The following is a 20,950-nucleotide window of genomic DNA, read 5'->3' as shown; positions in this document are numbered from 1 at the left end:
CTGCATTCTCTTGGGGCGCCTGGATGGTTCAGTTGTTAAGCATTTGCCTTCGGCTCAGGTCATAATCCAGGGGTCCTGGGACAGAGCCCCACAGTGGGCTCAGCAGGAAGCCTGCTTCTCCCTCTCCCACTCCTGCTGCTTGTGTTCCCTCCCTCTCTCTCTCTGCCAAATAAATAAATAAAATCTTAGGAAAAAAAAAACTGCATTCTCTTAAGAGATGAAGTTTTAAGAAAATTAAATTTCTTATTTCTGCCTTAATTCTCAATTTCCTATAGGAGTAGCAAGAAACAGTAAATTTCACACAGTCAGTAACCTAATATTTTGTGCAAAAGAATCTAAGTAGTTGGACAGATGGTGTTTAGGAAAGCAAACTTATTCAAACCATATTCTTCCAAGTAAATATGTACAAAATTCCTGCTCTATTGTGTAAGCTTTAAACACAAAAATACCACAACCACCCCCATGCTCCCATTTCCCACTGCTTCAATAATACTGGCCACTCTAATCTTTTATGATACATCAAGTGAATAGGTTACTTTATTTTCCAAACTTCTTTAGTACTAATGTTTCTGATTTTCCTCTTTTCTTTGGCTATGCAGCCTACAGAAAAAACAAGTTGCCACAAGAAACTTCATTTATTTCTAAAATATAGAATTTTATGAATTTTCTTTTACTTACTGTGAATTTAAAAATTATTAGACATTTAATTACTGATGTTTCTTATATTATCTTCAAATCTTGTTCTCAGATGACTATTAAACTCAAAGATGCAGAACAATTCAATCTTTCTTATGTAAAATGATCTGTGTTCACTGCAGTTTACATTTTACTTTGCAGTGGAGTGAGACTATTAAATGAACGTTTTTCATGTAATGTACATTTTCACTCTTGATATTTCTTAGTTTATTCAAAGTATCTACCACATGAATAGTATGTGCAAGACCAGGTAGGTGTTGTTGCAAATAATTTTTATGGTCTCCTCTCAAGGAATTTACAAACTCCTGGGAGAGATGAGAAAAGTCCAGAAATTGTTTTATTTTTAAAAAGATACTTTTTTTATTGTTTTTTAAAAGGAAACTCTATCCCCAACATGGGGCTTGAGCTCACCACCCCGAGATCAAGAGTCCCATGCTTTCCCCACTGAGTTAAACAGGTATCCCAGAAAGTCCATAAACAGTTTTAAATGAAGGTAGAAAATAACACAAGGAAGTTACAGCAGGAAACAATTTCTGGGGATTAGGAAGATTTTTGAGCAGCAAAGTTTCATGACAGAGGTATTTTTTGGAAAGTGATTTTTGTAATTTTGTTCAGGAATAGACTGGGGGACAAAACTAGTAAAGAGGAGACCTACTGGGAAGTCACTGGAAATGTTCAGGGAAAAGGTGGTAAAGACCTGAACCAGAGAGGGCAGATATGAAGATATTAAGGAGGTAGTCAAAAGGCCTTGAAGAACGACTGGATATGGGAAACAAGGAGGGAGTCAGATGACTCAGTTTTGACTGTGATTATGAAGACAATGACATCATTAACAGAAATCAGGAACAAAGAAGAAAAAGAATATCATAAAGAGAATAACTGAACCTTGCATGAGGGCTGCCTGGGTGGCTCAGTCAGTTAAGTGTCTGACACTTGATTTTGGCTCAGGTCATGAGACCGAGCCCTGTGTTGGGCTCCCTCCCCACTCAGTGCAGAGTCTGCTTGCGATTTCTCCCTCTCCCTCCACCCCTCCCTTTGCTTGCACATGTACTCTCTCTCTCTCTAAATAAAATCATAAAAAAAACCTTGCATGAAATACTCCACCAAGCACATAAACAGCTATCTAGACTTATATTTTCTAAATTATGCTAGAACAGTTCAAGGTCATAGGAAGCTACATTTATTCATGTCTACCTCCCACAGACATCTAGTGAAAACATGACAGAAAGCCAAGAACAAAAGGAAGTCAATTTAGTGGAAAAATACCGCCTAATCTCATACTGTACTCACAAAAATAAATGAGGTACCATTAAGAATCTGAATTCAAATAAAAGTATTAATAATCTCTTCTTCTCAAAATATTTATGGTACATAATCCAACCATTACTCAAAATTAGAATTTAAGCAAATACTTAGCTGTAAAATTGCTACCTAGTAACAATTTCCTAGGAAAAGCATATACACCCTTTAACCTAGTTGGAGAACACATGATAAAGCAATGAGAGCCAAGTATTTTTTTCATTCTTCCTGCTGATAAACTTATTCTATCAAAGGGCTTTACCTAGATGAATAAAAAACACATTTTCTACCTCAGTCTCAGGCAATCTTAACATTTAAATACCCACTCATATTACTCATTTTACTTAATTTCCTGTTTTAGCTATAGCTGATCAACTTTTTTATATTTTAGTGCTCCTATCAAATTGGGAGTTTTACAAAATGCATGTATCTGTGAGGAAATTCCAGGACCAAAGTCAGATAAACTTCTGGATCCCTGTGAAACTGAACACTATAGAAACTTATAAATTACAATCACTAAGATATAACGAAAAGATGTCAGCAGAGTTACAGTTTACCAAATAAATAAAAACATAGTAACTTTTTATATATCAATAACTATTTATAAAAATATAATATCTAATTTGTAGCAATAAAATATAAGACAAAACTAATATACTGACATCATGAGAAAATGTTGGAATGACACAGAAATAGCTAGTTACTTAAAGGTGAGAAAGTTAGAGTTCTATATTATATGACAGATAAAAGTATTTTAATAATATTTAAAGATGAAAGAATCAAACCATAAATATACTAAAAGGAAATATGGCTGAATATTCACTACATAATCATAATCATTCAGTAAGATAATTTTAGGCATTACTTCAAAAGGCAAAGTCTAAGATACTAGAATTTTTGAAAAAGTAAACTTTTTATCCAAGTAAAACATAATAAAAACACACACAATAAACAATATGGAAAAACAGCAGAAGCATATGACAAAAGAAATCTCCTTAAAAATGTTAATAAGAAAGTCAGAAATACACTAAACATGAAAAACAGGTAAATAAACTAGTTAGATGAAGTTTGTTCTCTCTTTTTTTGTTTATCTGCATTTTCAACATGTTATACAATGAACATACTTTGTAACCAGAAAGAAAGTTGTCATAAAAATTGAAGATGTAGAAAGTATTTGATGACACTGAAAAACGTTTATAGGATGTTTTTATATTCAAAACAAGTCACAAAGCAGTAAATACAATTCACTCTTTAGAAAAACAACTGAAGGACAGAGGAATTATTTTTAAATACACACATAAATTTTCCACAATGATCTGTGTCACTTCATAATAACACAATTTTAAAAATCAGCATCAAATGTCTATGACATACATGTGAAAAAGGAACTTCAGACTAATATTTATAGTATGATTCTAGTTTTTATTTTTTTAAAAGTTATATATCCAAAGAAAGCAGTTGAGAATGTGTTGATTATTATTCCACTCTGGGAAGTAGGTATGCGGGCTTTCTCTCTCTCTCTCTTTTTTTTTTAAGATTTTATTTATTTATTTGACCGGCAGAGATCACAAGCAGGCAGAGAAGCAGGCAGAGAGGTGGGAGGGAAGCAGGCTCTCTGCTGAGCAGAGAGTCTGATGCGGGGCTTGATCCTAGGACCCTGAGATCATGACCTGAGCCGAAGGCAGAGTCTTACTTAATTTACTGAGCCACCCAGGCACCCCAGGGCTTTCACTTTTTACTTTTACTACTTCTGCAATGTTTCAACCCTATTACTTTAAAAACTTATGTAATTTTAAAATATGCAAATTTGGAAAAATAACAGAAACAAAGACCCTAAAACAAATTTGTTACTGAAAAGATAAAAAATATTTTTAAGATCACTATTTAGAAGTAAAATGACCAAAAAAACCTTGTAAATTTATTTGCCTAATGAAAACCTTAAAAACAAAAACAAGAATGTGTCACCTAAGTGTATCAAACAGCTGAGGTATAATAGAGCTTATTGGACACAGTAATAGTCCACTGTGTTATCAAGAACAAACAAAAACAAAAACTTCTTTTTGCTAAGCCACAGTTAGAAACTCTTCTTTAAATTATGAATTTAAATATTAGCACTATCTCAGATAATTTATAATGTGGAAAACTGGCAACAGTCCCCTCCCAACTATTTTACCCCCACTCCCATAACCACAAATAAATAAAGAAAAGTTATAAACCTCACACAACCCCTGTCTAAATCTGGGGAAAGTATACATGGATAAATATACCCACATAAGCTAAAATCTATAATAAGACACAAAACTGGTGAAAACTGGTAAAAACCCAAAACAATAAAAGGCCATAAAGAAAGAAAAATCAAATCAAATATAGGAGAAAGAAAAAATTTTTAAATTGGTTCTTCACTTTTTATTGCATTAACCTAAAGGAAAATGTTGCTATGCTCTAATACAGTAAGCAGAGTACTAATTTTGATGTCAAAAAACTGGGTTGGGTAATGGCTCTGAGATTCACTGGCTGTGTGTTCTTGAATATACTTCCTGTCCAAATCAGGAAAAATATTCCTACTTTGGAGCTGTACTGTGGCACTTCATTTAAGGGCCTTATACATAGTTTTATTGATCTCAGAAAGAAAGTTGTCAGGGATGAATTATTTCACTTTTTCTAGTCTGACTGCATAATTGGTTGATGTACATATAACTGCAATTCTGGGTAAAAATTTTAAATCAAATGTTCATAAAGAATATGTAATTTCTGGGGCGCCTGGATGGCTCAGTGGGCTGAGCCTCTGCCTTCGGGTCGGGTGGTAATCTCCGGGTCCTGGGATTGAGCCCTGGATTGGGCTCTCTGCTCGGTGGGGAGCCTGCTTCCCCCCACCCCTCTGCCTGCTGTTCTGCCTACTGGTGATCTCTCTCTCTCTGTCAAGTAAATAAATAAAATCTTTAAAAAAAAAAAGTAATTTCTGATTAAAGGACATGAAACAGAATGCCCACATTTTGCTTACTTGATTTTTCAATAGAAGCAGATATAAAATTAGGGAATAAGAAATACATAGTTTATCCTAAAACAGTGATTGTAATTATTGGCTTTATAGGATGAAAGCAGCCAAACCTCATAACCATCAGAAATATTGTGTGCAGGCTGGTTTCCACGACTCAAACAAAGCAGAATTAGAGAAGATATAGTCAAAAAGTAACTAAAATAATCAGGGCCATAACAGATGAACAAAAAAGATTACTGCCCTAATGGTAGAGAATGGTTAAGTATTTTCAAGACTCAAAAGTATTCAAGAATTCAAATTATACATACGAGATGAAGCATAATTTACTTCATCAAATTCTAGAAGATCTGAGTTTTTAGAGATAGAGCTTTTAAATGGTAACAAGTTTAGAGAATATATTATTTATAATCCTAGAATAAAACTTGCAAAGAATGAAATGAGTCATCCAGTTAGTATCATACACAATGCAGGAAGTGCTATGCATGGATCTATGGAAGACAGCAGAGAGAGAGATAAGGTATTCATTCTTTTTGAAATAGCAATTCCATTTGTACACAATTAAAATTAATAGGCAGTTGGGTTTCTGGTTTTGTTTTGTCTTAATATTGAGCCACTGTGGGCCTCAGAAACCTCTACCCACTAATTCTAAGACAAAGTTTACCTCTAGTTTCTCAGCATGACTATATTCTCTTGACATGGGAGAGGCAATTTTTGGATATTTGAGAAGTTCATTCCCCTTTCAAGGAAGTATGTCTAAATTCTTTACAATAATCTCTTACATTATAAAAATTCAAGATCATTTACCATCCCATTCCCCTCCTATAAAGAAATTCTGGTTTGTCAATGTTCTATTCTGTTAAAAATGATATCGCAGGAAGAGTCCCACTTCAAGATAACCAAAGAAGACCTTCGTTCCTGTGGTAGATTAGAGATGGCTGCAAATTCTTGCTTATTCCTCTCAATGAGAGGTAGGATCTAATTTGCCTCTCTGAATTTGGGCTAGCTTTAGTGACTTACTTAGCCAAGAAAATATGGCAAAGTGACTAGGATTTCTGAGGTTACATCATAAGAAACCTTGCATCTTCCCCCTAAATTAGTTCTGAATGCATGTTTTTGGAACTCAGGTGCTGTGATATGAGGAAGCCAAAGAATCTCCATAAAGGGTAACTTGAGGTTCCAAACTAACAGTCCAACTGAACTCCAAGCCAACAACCAAAATCAATTTGTCAGTCAAGTAAGTAAGCCATCTTGAAAGAAATTCTCCAATTTATAGTCAAGCCATTTTCAGTAAATTTCATATATGTGAGCACTATAAATGTTTTTTTGTTTGTTTGTTTTAAACCAGCAAACATTGAGTAGTTTCTTACTCAGCAATAAGCTGGAACACCTCCTATCTTCATAGTAACCCCCAAAATAAAAAATAGAAACATGAACTCTGACTTTGATGGAATGAGCATTAATGAAGATAAGGGAAGATGGAAAAAAAGGTTATACCTGAGAACCTAAAGTGAAAGATATGGAAGAGGAGAAAAGCGATCTGCATTATAGAGCTCCAAAAAGGACTTTCAGCTGAACTGCAGAAGAGGCTGGGGTAGGGCAAAACCAAGGAGACTGTAGTTTATTTTTAAAGATCTATTTATTTTAGAGAAAGAGCACGAGTCGGGGGAGGGGCAGAAGGAGAAGATACAGAAGCAGACTCCTCACTGAGTGTGGACCCTGACACGTGGCTCAATCTCACGACTCTGAGATCATGACCTGAGCCAAAGTCAAGAGTCAGACACTTAACTGATGGAGCCATCCAGGATCCCTGAGAAGACTGTATAAGAAGTAGACCCCTAGGCCCCACCCCTACTTGGCACAGACAACTTCCCTTAGTCCCGTAAAAAACATTAAATATAGTCTCTAGAAAAAGTGAAGCAAAGATTCTGGGCTCAGGACATGTTTATGCAGGTATCCATAGTCTGAACATTAAGTGAGTTAAATGGTAAGTCTATATGGTGAATGACCATCTCTAACCCCACTTTATAGCCCAGCTTTACAAAGCAACAAAGTTAATATTCCCCAAGCAAGAAATTGGAGGATCCATCTAGAGAAAATGAATTATCCGAAATGAAAGAGCCACAGAAATTGGTATATATGGAGGTTCCAATAAATAAGATGACCTGCCACTCCTACAACTTGCCTCCGCACACACATCTTACATTCAGCCTTTATGTGCCTTATTCTTACATATAAACAGAAAAATAAAGATCACTAAGCTTAGAGGAAAGCTTCTAATATGAAGGAGAACAAAGGAAAAAAACATGCCTGGAGTAACAAAAAACCTGAAGAAATGAAGTATCTTCAAACATGTAAGAAACTGGGATGCCTGGGTGGCTCAGCTGGTTAGTGTCTGACTCTGATTTTGGCTCAGGTCATGATCTCAGTGTTGTGAGACTGAGCCTGTGTCAGACTTCATGTTCAACAGGGAGTCTACTTGAGATTCTCTCTTTCCTTCTCCTTCTGCCCCTTCCCTCTGTGCTCACATTTATGCACACACTCTCTCCATCTCTAAAATAAGTAAATCTTAAAAAAAAAAAAAAAAAAAAGATAAACCATTTCTTGAAAATAAAATACAAATCACTTTCTGAAAATAAACAGGAGAGTAGAAATATATTTTAATATTAGAGTTAGAAGATAAAATTGAGGAAATTGCATACAAAGTAGAATGTGATAAATATTAGGAGCAAAATGATTAAAAAAAAAAAAATCAAAAGGGTAAGTGTTGGAGGCTCCACACCAAAATAATGAGAATTCCAGAAAGCAAAAACAGAGACTAAAGAGGGTAAATTGACACAGAAAAAATACAAGAACATTTCTCCAAACTAATGGACTCTAGATTGACAAGCTTCTGAGTGTTTAGTAGAATAAAATTTTAAAGACCTTCCCCCCAAAATTTAAAGACCCATACCTCAGATAATGAGTAACATATCAAGAGAAGAAAATAAAACAACCAAAAAAGAATACCTATGAAGAGAAGTCAGGATGGCATTAGCTCCATCAATATCAACACCAGAGGTCTGAAGATGACTGAGCAATGACTTCCAAATTCTAAGTTAAAAAAATGATTTTTAACTTAGAATACTACATTTAGTTACTTGATTAAGTATGAATGAAGGACACAGAATTTTCAGAATTTCCATCAGGAAACTATGGTAGAATGTATTCAACCAAAATGAAGGAATAAGGCAAGAAAGAAAAAAACAAGGGGTGTCTGGTTGGCTCAGTCCGTAGAGTATGCAACTCTTGATCTTAGAGCCTCTGAGTTTGAGTCCCATGTTGGGGGTAAAGATTACGAAAAAAAATAAGAACAAACAAAAACAGAAGAAGAGATCCAAATGGAAAAAGAAGCAACTGTGCAGAGGGAATCCAAGAGAATGCAGTCCTGATTGCATTGTGTGGGGAGAGGGTAGCTCCTGAGTGAGGACAATCAAGAAGAAAATATGGGGACGCCTGGGTGGCTCAGTTGGTTAAGCAGCATTGAAGAAATAAAAAGAAATAAAAAGCCCATCTGTCATTAAAATGTGTTTTCTGGGGCACCTTAGTGGCTTATATGGTTAAGCATCTGCCTTAGGCTCAGGTCATGGTCTCAGGGTCCAGGGATCGAGTCCCACATCGGGCTCCTTGCTCAGCGGGGAGCCTGCTTCTCCCTCTGCCTCTGCCTGCCATTCTGTCTGCCTGTGCTCGCTCTCTCCCCCGCCCTCTCTCTGATAAATAAATAAAATTTAAAAAAAAAAAAAAAGAAGAAGAAAATAGAATTGATAATATTTTATAGGTGTTACCAAGTGGAAAGTGATATAGAAAGGTGTCTTACAGAGCTGGTAGAAGGGAGAGAAGAGACTGAAAAAACTATGCAAATGAAAAAATGTTAATTCCAAAATAAAAACTTAAAAAAAAAAAAAAAGAAAAAGGAAAACAGTGATAGTGTATTAGTTGACTTAACAGAGAACAATACTTAGACCCGTTTGGCATCTAATCCACAGCATAAAAATTTAAAACTACAAGCATCCTAGACTTATTCTACTTTAGCTTTTTGATTTTATATAGATGAAAAAAATGAGTTTTTGAAATGTTATATGACATACACTAACTATTGCCACCATTTCAGATCTATCAGCTGTTGAAGATACTTGGCCATTTAGTCTACGGATGGACACGGTTTCAGTAGTTGGAATATACTAATGACATGGGCATTCTGAGTTCTGGTTCTAGCTCTACTTCTAAGTGTAAAATTAGGGAGGTACCAACTTCTAGATCTGAAGTTTTCTGTAAGATTAGAAGAACAGTATCTTTCCATACTATTTTAGTTATTAACACAAGGCTCAAATTAGATACTGGGTTTTAAAAACCATTAAAAATAATTAAAGAGTTGTTTATATTAGTAACAATTATTAGTAACAATTATTATATAAATATTACAACATGAGGAGAAGAGACATAGTATCTGGTTGATAGATAAGGCAAAGCAAACACCAAGGCCAACTTGTCTCTTTCCACACAGAGCAAATGCTCATAGCTCTTTGGTTCATTTGTTTTATATCTGGTTATTTGGCTATTCTATATTCATATTTGAAAATTTTGTTTTCAATTAAAAACCGTAACTGTTCTTAGTGGATTTCCACCTAATAATGCCTTTTAAAAAAGTCCATCTGTTGGGGAGCCTGGGTGACTCAGTTATTAAGCATCTGCCTTCAGCTCAGATCATGATCCCAGGGTCCTAGGACTGCGCACCATGGTCATGCTCCTTGCTCAGCAGGAAACCTGCTTCTCCCTCTCCCACTCCCCCTGCTTGTGTTCCCTCTCTGTCTATCAAATAAATAAATAAAATCTTTTAAAAAATTACAAAAATAAAAAGCCCATCTGTCATTAAAATGTGTTTTCTGGGGCACCTTAGTGGCTTATATGGTTAAGCATCTGCCTTAGGCTCAGGTCATGATCTCAGGGTCCTGGGACTGAGCCCCATGTCAGGCTTCCTGCTCAGCGGGGAGCCTGTTTCTCCTTCTTCCTCTACTGCTCCCCCTGCTGTGCTCTCTCTCGCTCCCTCTCTCTCAAATAAGTAAATGAAATCTTTAAAAAAAAAATACATACATATGTTTTCTTTCCCTCAGGGTAATGGTTTTTTGAGTCTCAGATTCCACTGAAAAGAAAACTATGAACTTGTTCCTCATAAAAATGTGTGTGTACTTATGTGGGCACACGCACTTATAAATACAAAACAGTAAGACAATTTTTCAAACAATTTCATTTCATAGGTTCATGAACACAACTGGGAAGGGATCTCTCTTTCATATCTTTCTTATTTTTGTCTATGTTGATTTCTACTGTCATTCCTAAGATGGAGACTCAATCAAATAATACTATTCTTAGGAATTTTCCTGCAAAGAATAAAACACTGGTTTTATAACATTAAGATATAGGTTGAGGGCACCTGGGTGGCTCAGTGGGTTAAAGCCTCTGCCTTCAGCTCAGGTCATGATCCCAGGGTCCTGGAATCAAGCTCCAAATCAGGCTCTCTGCTCAGCAGGAAGCCTGCTTCCTCCTCTCTCTCTCTGCCTGCCTCTCTGCCTACTTGTGTTCTCTGTCAAATAAATAAAATCTTTAAAAAAATGTTTAAGATATAGGTTGATATATAGTTTATATTCAGGTTTAAAGGCCTCAGCCTTAACCCCACCCCCCACTGTTAAAGGTAGTTTATCGTAATTATCCTTTCTTTTTTTAAAAACGTAATAAGGAACACCTGGGTGGCTCAGTGGGTTAAAGCCTCTGCCTTCAGCTCAGGTAATGATCCCAGGGTCCTGGGATCGAGCCCCGCATTGGGCTCTCTGCTCAGCGGGGAGCCTGCTTCCTCCTCTCTCTCTGCCTGCTTCTCTTCCTACTTGTGATCTCCGTCTGTCAAATAAATAAATAAAATCTTTTAAAAAAATACATTTCAGGGCACCTGGGTGGCTCAGTGGGTTAAGCCGTTGCCTTCGGCTCGGGTCATGATCTCCGGGTCTCGGGATCGAGTCCCACATCGGGCTCTCTGCTCAGTGGGGAGCCTGCTTTCCTTCCTCTCTCTCTGCCTGCCTGTCTACTTGTGATCTCAGTCAAATAAATAAATGAAATCTTTAAAAAAAAAAAACGAGTAAAAAATATATGTATGTGTGTGTGTGTATATGTATTATATATATGTATAACACATAAATATATTTTAAAGTAATCTCTACGCCCAATGTGGGGCTCAAACTGATGATGCCGAGATCAAGAATCACACATTCTACTGATTGAGCCAGCCAGGTGCCCAAAAACCGTTTCTTGTGTTTTTTAAAAGATTTTATTTATTTATTGGACAGAGAGAGAGATCACAAGTAGGCAGAGCAGCAAGCAGAGATAGAGGGGAAAGCAGGCTCCCCGCTGAGCTGAGAGCCCGAGAAAGGGCTCAATCCCAGGACCCTGAAATCATGACCTGAGCTGAAGGCAGAGGCTTAACCCACTGAGCCACCCGGTGCTCCCCAAAAACCATTTCTTTTTTTTTTTTTTTTTAAAGATTTATTTATTTATTTATTTGACAGAGAGAAATCACAAGTAGATGGAGAGGCAGGCAGAGAGAGAGAGAGAGGGAAGCAGGCTCCCTGCCGAGCAGAGAGCCCAATGCGGGACTCGATCCCAGGACCCTGAGATCATGACCTGAGCGGAAGGCAGAGCCTTAACCCACTGAGCCACCCAGGTGCCCCCCAAAAACCATTTCTAAAGAAAGTAATATCTACTCTGAACGTGGGGCTCGAACTCATGACCCTGAGATGAAGAGCTGCGTGTTCTACCAACTGAGCTGACCAGGCACCCTTGTAATTGTTCTTAGTTAGGAGTTCTCAAATAATTTCCTTTAAACATGGTAAACTATTTTGGTGTTATTCTCAAAAACATTCTGTTAGTCAGAAGTTTGACTATTTTGGACTCATATGCTGACCCACCTACTTGTCCCCCTTATTTAGTTAGTTGTCTGCCTGGTAATACTTAAGAAAACATAATGGAAAAAGAAATGTTTCGACTCCTTAACTTCATTGGCAACAACAACTTGTCCTGGTTTCTGGTCAGGTGTTTCGGCTTAGTCTGAGTTGTCTTGTGGACTTTCCTTATCTCTCTATTCTAAAATTAAGATTATAATCTCTTTTATATTTCAGCTTTTCTGAATATTCTATCCCACACCATGTCTTTTTTATTTTTACTCTGGCAGTTTTCTTCTTCAAAGTATCTATTAATAATTTTACCTTAACCATAACTTCTTTAAGGATAATTAAAGTATTCTGTTTTTTTTTTTTCTACTGTTCTTACTTGTGCAGTCTCTGCGTGTTCCAGCATTTCTTCGAATTCCTGATACTCTTCATCATCTGGTTCGGCACCTGAAAGGCGAGCTGCCCTGGCCATGAAATATGGAGGCAGCTCTCCAATTGCTGTACCGATGCCCTATGTGCAAAACCAGATATTCACATGAGATTCTGTTCCCAACACAGTGTCACTAAACAGATCAAATCTACATTTTTCTCCATTACCAAAAGCAAGTTAAGATGCACATGTTAGGGAGGAAAGCATATACTACATAATCAAGAGAACATAACTGTGAATCCTGGCCCTAATATTGACATATGCAATGCCAGGCAAGATAATATACATTAAACTCTTAGACAATACCTGGTGCATTGCAGATAAGAAATTAATGTTAGTTCTCTAGCATCTCTACTTACAATTATTTTGCCAGTTTTTTTCCCCTTTTCAAATGATTTGGTAAAGAGTATTCACCAGTAGAACTGTTAGATAAAATATTTAAAAAAATTTTTTTCTAGGAAACCTTCTGTTATTTAGAGTGTTGCTTTAAAATCAATATAACTTTATTTTGTGCAAAGCTAAAACAAATCGTGGTCAGGAAGCCCCTTGAAAACTCAACATTAGAATGGATTAATTTTTACCACAGGAAAAATGTTAATTTCCTCAGGACATTGAATGACTCATGTTTCAGTCACTTTGTGGACTCTTGTTTTTGAAGACATTGTTTTTTTTCAATCAGCTTAGGACATAAGGATGAAAACAAAGGTAAAAGAATCAGGAACTTGGTTTGGGTTGAAAAGGCTCAAATGCAAGATAATATTGTAAAAGGTACACAATCTCGAGGAAAATCCTCAACTTTGAACCATCCTTCTCATCTTGAGTCATAGTGAATAAAAAGCTATGGTAATTCTCAGAAGCAATTTTAGGTCTTTCTATTCATTCTGTATATGACTTTGTCAGCAAATGTCTTGAAAAGAATCCCTAAGAAACATTATCAATTCAAACATTTTGTGTTCACAGTGTTATATTCTGATGTGTGGAATAACAATCTCCAAATGAAACTGCATTATCCACATGTGAAACAAGAGTTCTGAAAATGAACATACTTAAGTGTCAAAAGAATCAGGCTCTACCTAAAGAACACAGAGAGAAATGAGAGAGAGGAGAGACAATACATTGAAGGATATATGAACAGAACACAAATCATATTTTGTTAAACAAAAAAGTTAACATTAGTCAACTTTGGAGGCTATCAGAGAACTATTTAAAAAAAATGATAAAAAAAAGGGAAAGAATCCATTATTTATCATTCCTTATTTATCTGAAGAATATCTCAGGGTAACCAAATTGGTGAAAAGGAGGCTTCTCTTTATAAAAATATTCTAGTCAATAACTAAAGGAAAAAATGATATGATTGGAATATCCCTAGTTTATAACTCTTAATAAAATAATGGGCTTGTATAATAATGGTGCTAGTATCATAAAAAGAAAGATAATCAGACATTAGTATACCTTATGATAGAACTACATAAGACTATGAACTGTGTTCTTGTCAAAAAAAGATTTTTTCAAGCCTCTCAGTCTATCACTCACAAGAAACACAGGGAACAGAACTATGCCAACTGGGATACAATCAGTAAAATCTAGACTGTGGGAAACTATATTTGACAAACAACCCAGTTTCAACAACAAATAAATCTGAAACGAAAAATAAGGAAATAAACACAATCAGAAATATCTGAACATTAATGGGGTAACTGATTTGAAGAAACTATTCCTACATTTTCTTAGATGTAATAAAGTTTGCTTAAGTCCTAATATTGATGTATTTACAGATGAAATGTGATATGTTATATAGGATATGCTTCAAGATAATTGACAGACAAATGACAAAGGATATAGATAAATCATATTAGCAAGGAATTAGTATTAGCTGAGGTTAAGTGATAATATATTAAACTAATTATATAATTCTCTACACTTAAATATTTTCCCACTACAAAAAACAGGAAGAAAAGTTAATTACAACATTTTACTCAAAACATGAACTTCTCTTAAAACCTGTTAACTCAAATGGCCAATAGTTCTGAAAGCAATCATATGATTCAAACTCATGACAAGTTTCCTTAAAGCTAAAAAGGAAGTAATAATGGATAGAAATGAAATCAAGAGCTACATACTGACTTATACTTGGTTGACCATATTTAATAGTTTAATTCTGCTCATGTTTTTCCACAATATCAAAAAACAAGAACAGTGATCACGAGTCAATAATCTGTTTTTTATGCCAATAAATTAAAGAAATATAGTTATCCAGACAGGTTCCCCCAAACACATTATATTCTAGACATGAAGTTTATTTAGTCATTTATCTCAAATTAGATACTAAAGTTCCATAATCTCATGATTCTTACAAAACAATTTTAGAATTCTTTTTTTTTTTTTTAAAGATTTTATTTATTTATTTGACAGAGAGAAATCACAAGTAGATGGAGAGGCAGGCAGAGAGAGAGAGAGGGAGGGAAGCAGGCTCCCTGCTGAGCAGAGAGCCCGATGTGGGACTCGATCCCAGGACCCTGAGATCATGACCTGAGCCGAAGGCAGCGGCTTAACCCACTGAGCCACCCAGGCGCCCACAATTTTAGAATTCTTGCAAAATCAAAACAAAAATCCAAAACAGAACTGTGGAACACTAAAAACTGTCAGCCTACGTTTAATTAAAGGGAAGAAATAACTGGCTTCCTTTACTGCAAAACAAAGAGACAAGTGATTTTTAGTCAAGCAATAATTCAGAAAGCTCTTCTAAAAACTATGTGCTCCCTATCAATTGATTACCCTGATGTCCCTGCTTCTTGAACTGGAAAAGAGTTTAACATGCATAAAATATGCAAAACCAAGAGGAGAGTATCTTCCTGGAGTGTCAATTTTTAAAAAGATTTTATTTATTTAATTGAGATACACAGCGAGTGATCAAGAGAGCAGGAGCAGGGGAGCAGAGAAGGGGAGAAGCAGGCTCCACTTCTCCAGGGAGCCCAATGCAGGACTTGATTAAGACTGACCCTAAGGCAGATACTTAACTCACTGAGTCGACCAGGCACCCATGGAGTGTCAACTTTACTCAAAGATTTGGGGGAGGAGAAAAGTCCTGGATTTTCATGCTCTTAAAAAGTTTTTTCAAGTGGATTCACAAGCAAATCAGCAGCATTTTGCTTTTCCATGTTGGGAATCATAAGTTTAATGGTAAAACTCTGGAGAGCAGAAAATTTTACACATGCCAACTCTCAGAAATTACAATAATTTTGTATTATCTGTGTATTAATACTTTTTAAAACAAAATCATTTTTCTATTACATACTCCAATTACAAACATAAATCAGATGTTAAAAGCAGAAGTTAGGAGGGTAAGCTTGAAACCATTGAGAAATTCAGGGCTCTTACAGCAATGTTTAAAAAAAAATGTACAATTCTAGCAGAATTATCAAGACTGATTTGCAAATAGAAGAGAAAATTTGTTTCCAGTTTCCCTTGGGTCAGTTTTAAAATGATTTCAGGAAGGAATGAACTTCTGACATATGCTACAACATGGACAAAACTTGCATTATGTGAAGTGAAATAAGCCAGGCATAGAAAAACAAGTTATATGATTCCATTTATATGGGGTATCCAGATTAGACATATTCAAAAAGGCAGAAAGTAAAATAGAGATTATCCCCTCACTCTCTCTAAAATAAATAAATAAATCTTAAAAAAATAGTTAAAATGGTAAAACTTACATTATGCTTGTACTACCACAATAAACACTCTCTAACCATGAACTTAACATATAAATGACCTTAAAATGTGATGCTCTTTATTTGAAAGTCAACACACATGCTCTTCTCTTCCCTGCCCTGCAGTCCTGCTTTACTCCTTATCATTCCTAGGTCTGAAATGAAATGTTACTTCTTCATGGAAATCTTCCCTGAATCACAAATTAGGGAAAATTTTTGTGTTATACAGATTCCTCCTTCACATTTTTATATGCAATTTTTCCACAATATTTACTTATACATTTTTTTTCACGATAATTATTTCTCTCACTAGAATGAGGGTAGAGACTGTTCAGTTCTGCTCACTCTGAATCTCCAGTGCTTGGACACATAACAACTGTTACTGGAATTCATGAGTAAAAAAGTTTGTGAAGCCTTGCATTGGTGATACAGCCAAATTGTGGAAGATCAAAAGGTTCCAAATGAAAAAGAGTAACTAATGATCAACAGTAACAATTCATTTTAGCGTGCTCCTAAGATCCATATGAACAAGTTGAAACTGAAGGTAACCCTGGTCTTTATGTTATATTTGAAAGTATTTTGTATTTTAATGATTTTACTGATTCAGTACATTTATAATGATAGTGAAGTCTGTAAAGACATTTTACTTTGCTAAGTACAAATTAGATAAAAATTTCAAATAAGATATGTTTTTAATCAAGCAAGACATTCTCTTGAAAAAAACATATGAACATAAATGGGACGTTTGTGAAAGGGTAAAACTCTAAGAATCAAGGCCAACACATTCTAAATTAGGTTTCTCAACCTCAGTAGCATGAACTTTTTATGACTGTATCTCATTTAACCATTTTAAAATATAAAACTAAGTGGCACTACTTGCATTCACAATATTGTGCAGCCCTCATCACTATCTATTTCCAATATTTTTCATCACCCAAATGGAAACTTTGTACCTATTAAGCATTAACTTCTCATTCCTTCAGCTCTGATAACTTAGAATCTACTTCTTGTCTCTATGAATTTGAATCTTCTGACAATTCACATAAGTGGAATCATACAATATCTGTCTTTCTATGGAATGACTTATTTCATTCAATATAATGTTTTCAAGGTTCATCTTTATTGTGGCACGAACTAGAGCTTCATTCCTTTTTATGGATGAATAATAGTCCACTATATGTATATACTACCAAAAAAAGTGGGGTTTTGGTTTGGTTTTTTTTTTTTTGCCTTTCTCTTTTAATCCTCTCCCTGCTCCAACTCTTTAAAGAGGGACCCAGAAATCAAATGAAGAATGCTCAAAGAGCCAAGGCTAATCAGCCTAAGATTAGCAGGCTCCCTCTTACAAGGACTAAAGTCTGGATGCTCGGGTCTCCAGAGTCTGGTAGTAAAAGCATGTGCAGAATAAGGTGGTTCCAGAGGCTAGCAGTAACCGGTCCAGAGGGACTTTCTGCAATGAGGGCACCCGTAATAGGGCCAAGCTGTGTAAGAACTGGTGTTTGCTGATCTTGTCAAAGACCTACTTCCTGTAGGCATTCGGAAATAGTACCGTGCACCCCACAGGGGACCAAGCCTAAGGCCGGCTCTGGATAAGACGCCTAAATAGTAGAAAGCAGCCCCTGGCCTGGCCATGGCAGTGGATGGTCACCTACATTTTGTTTATCCATTTATCTGCTGAGGTACACTGGGTTGTTCCCACCTTTCTGAAAATGTGAATAATGCTGCTGAACAGTGAAGTACAAGTATCTGTATTTACACCTGAGTCCCAGTGTTCAATTCTTTGTGGGTAACTACGTAGGAGTGGAATTAGAGGAGGGTCATATGGTAATTCTGTTTAAGTTTTTGAAAATCCACAAAACTCTTTTCCCCAGCAGCTGAATCACTTTACATTCTCATCAAGAATCTTTAAGAATTCCAATTTTTCCACATCCTAACACTTGTTTTCTTTTTTAAAAAAAATAACAGCCATCCTAGTGTGTGTAAAGGGATATTTCCTTGTGGTTTGGGTCTGCACTTCCCCAATGACTAAATGATGTTGAGAATCTGTGCACTTACTGGCCATTTGTATATCTTCTTTGGCGAAAAGTCTATTCAAGTTCTTTGCCCATTTTTTAACTGAGTTGTTTGTCTTTTGTTGTTGAGTTGTGGAAGTTCTTCAAACACTCTGGATATTAAACCTTTATCAGATAATGATTTATGAACATCTCCTCCCTTTCTGTGGGTTGTCTTTTCACTCTATTATTAGTGTTCTTTGATGTAGAAAAGATTTTAATTTTAGTGAAGTTCAATTCATCAAGTTTTCTTCGTGTTGCCTATACTTTTGGTGTCATATTTAAGAAACCACTGCCAAATCTGACATCATGCAGATTTGTCTCTACATTTTCCTCTAAGAGTTTTATAGTTTCAGCTCATAAGTTTAGGTCTTTGATGTAATTTGAGTCAATTTTTACATATGGCATAAGGAATGGTCCAAATTCTTTCTTTTGCATGTGAATATTGTTTTCCCAGCACCTTTTGTTGGAAGGACTATCCATATAAATGTTGAGAACAAAAGGAACCAATTTAAACCTAACTTGGTATGTGCTATACTTTATACATGACAAATAATTTCAAAGGAGGAAACATGAATAGCAATATGCAATACCTAATGCTGATTGCTATGAGGATAATAAATTTAAGGTACAGTCTATATTTTTTAGGAGCATAAAATTTGGGAAAGTAAGCCACTATACCAGCCAAATTAACTAATTTAAGAGATGCATGGAGCCAAGCCAAATGAGCATTCAGACAATATGAACTATAGGAGTTAGAAGAGGCAATTATCACTGCCAGCTGCAATGGAAGTTTTTCTTTGTTGGCATTAGTGTTAATCCAGCCATGTAAATCATTTATCAAAGAACAAAAGCAAAACTGAAAACCAAAATCTATACACATGGTCTCTTTCTAGCATGTTCCAAGTATCTTCTGTTATTTTAATAATATTTTTCATCAAAGACTAATGCGGTCAAATTTATAAAACATATACAACTAGTACAATGAATTTGTTTCCAGTATTTATAAAAGAGTAACAGGAAGTATGACAATTTTTCCTGTCTTTCATATTCAACAAATTCAATATATGGCATTTCCTTTGTAATTCTCTTAAAATATAACATACTAGGTTATAGTATATATACTGTAACAGACAAATAACTTAGACTAAAACCAAAGACAATCGTTTGAAAAAAAACCCCACACCCAAAATACTCACTAACATTTAAACATAATGTATTTGAAAACTCTGCCTCTTCTGTGGGTATGGTATTCATGTTCATTTTAGTTAAGATTTTTAAATGATCTGTTCCATATATTTTATTTTATAAGACACTGTCAGGGCAAAAGAGTTAAAGGGAACATAACTTAATGAGTCCAAACAATAAAAAAATATTCAAATGATAACAGGAAGTCTCTAGTAAAGGAACTATTCCTCAATAATACACACTTGAGGGGTGCCTGGGTGGCTCAGTGGGTTAAAATCTCTGCCTTCAGCTCAGGTCATGATCCCAGGGTCCTGGGATCCAGTCCCGCACTGGGCTCTCTGCTCGGCAGGGAGCCCCCTTCCCTTCCTCTCTCTCTGCCTCTCTGCCTACTTGTGATCTCTCTTTCTGTCAAATAAATAAATAAAATCTTAAAAAAAAATACACACTTGAGTGAATTTGGCATAATGAAAAAAAAAAGAATGCTTTGTATAGATTAAAATAATTTGCCATTGAACATATAGTCCAAAAGCTTCCCAAAATGTACTTAAGCAAACAAACAAACAAACAAAAAAATTGGTACAACTGAAAATAAGCTCACCACAGACAACAGCCATATAGTCTGATACTTTACTACAGTAAAGTAAGGTTTATTAAGAAATATCTGACCTTACTTCAGTATCATTAACAACTCAGAAAATGAAATAAGCCCTCTAAGAATAAACACAGAGTATCTGAATATAAGAGAGAGACATAATGTTTACTAGTGTGGGTCTGATATATAACCACTTGCTATGTGTTTATCAAATTTATAAACACTGGTAAAATTTTGCAAAATAGTACAGTTGGATTATCTGTACTCCTTTTCACTCCTGTTGTCTACTTGGCATCCATTGCTTTGTGGTACCTATGGCTTCATGCCTTCCTTCTGAATGTCATTCATGAATAGGGGAAACTCTAAACGGTTTTTCTTAGAAATGGATAACCGGTGGCTACATGAATTAATTATCTACTGACTTGCTAAGTAGATACATATTTGCACTCAATTTCAACGAACTATAACAAAGTTATCAAGATACTGAGGTTAATTTTAGACAAAGATGAAAATGAACATCTTACCCACATGCAGGCCTCAATCCTAACTTTTGAGATGATGCTCCACAAAGAAATGGTTCCTTCAATGCCCTCTTCATCTGGACAAATAATCTGATCAGGATAGGGTGGTTCAGGGAAATTAACTGAATTGCATTCATAAGCAGCTAATGTAACTGAAGCTATATGTGGACCCTATAAAACAAATATGAGAAACCGCTGGTGAGAAATATTAAGGCAAAAGGAATTATCAACACACATGTCATTTTAACAGTACCTTAATTACTACATGTAAAGAGAAAAATCTTAGCTTTTATTTATTTATTTTTATGGCAGGGGGGCAAAGGGAGAGGGAGAGAGAGAATCTTAAGCAACATGGGAATCAATCTCACGACTGTGAGATCATGACCTGAGCTGAAACCAAGAGTCAATGTTTAACCAACTGAGACACATAGGCACCCCCCAAAATGTTAGCTTTTATTTATTTATTTTTAAAAAAGATTTATTTGTCAGAGAGA

At 35.6% G+C, this 20,950-nt stretch overlaps 1 protein-coding gene and 1 pseudogene across 2 annotated transcripts in view; both read right to left on the bottom strand.

Moving 5' to 3' along the window:
- VMP1 (vacuole membrane protein 1) overlaps positions 1 to 20,950 on the bottom strand; it is a 140,166-nt gene that overhangs the window by 60,166 nt on the left and 59,050 nt on the right. For both annotated transcript variants that reach the window (XM_059380556.1, XM_059380557.1), the window contains exons 6-7: positions 20,460 to 20,627; positions 12,344 to 12,475 (exon numbers count right to left, since the gene is read on the bottom strand). In XM_059380556.1, coding sequence (XP_059236539.1) covers positions 12,344 to 12,475; positions 20,460 to 20,627 — 300 coding nt within the window. The remainder of the gene's footprint in view (positions 1 to 12,343; positions 12,476 to 20,459; positions 20,628 to 20,950) is intronic.
- LOC132004418 (transmembrane protein 256-like) lies at positions 17,403 to 17,736 on the bottom strand (annotated as a pseudogene).

This window comes from Mustela nigripes, chromosome 16 (genome assembly GCF_022355385.1).
Source record: "Mustela nigripes isolate SB6536 chromosome 16, MUSNIG.SB6536, whole genome shotgun sequence".
Classification (NCBI taxonomy): Eukaryota; Metazoa; Chordata; class Mammalia; order Carnivora; family Mustelidae; genus Mustela; species Mustela nigripes.
Note: the sequence above shows the minus strand (reverse complement) of the source record. Positions and strands in the feature narration are given on the sequence as shown.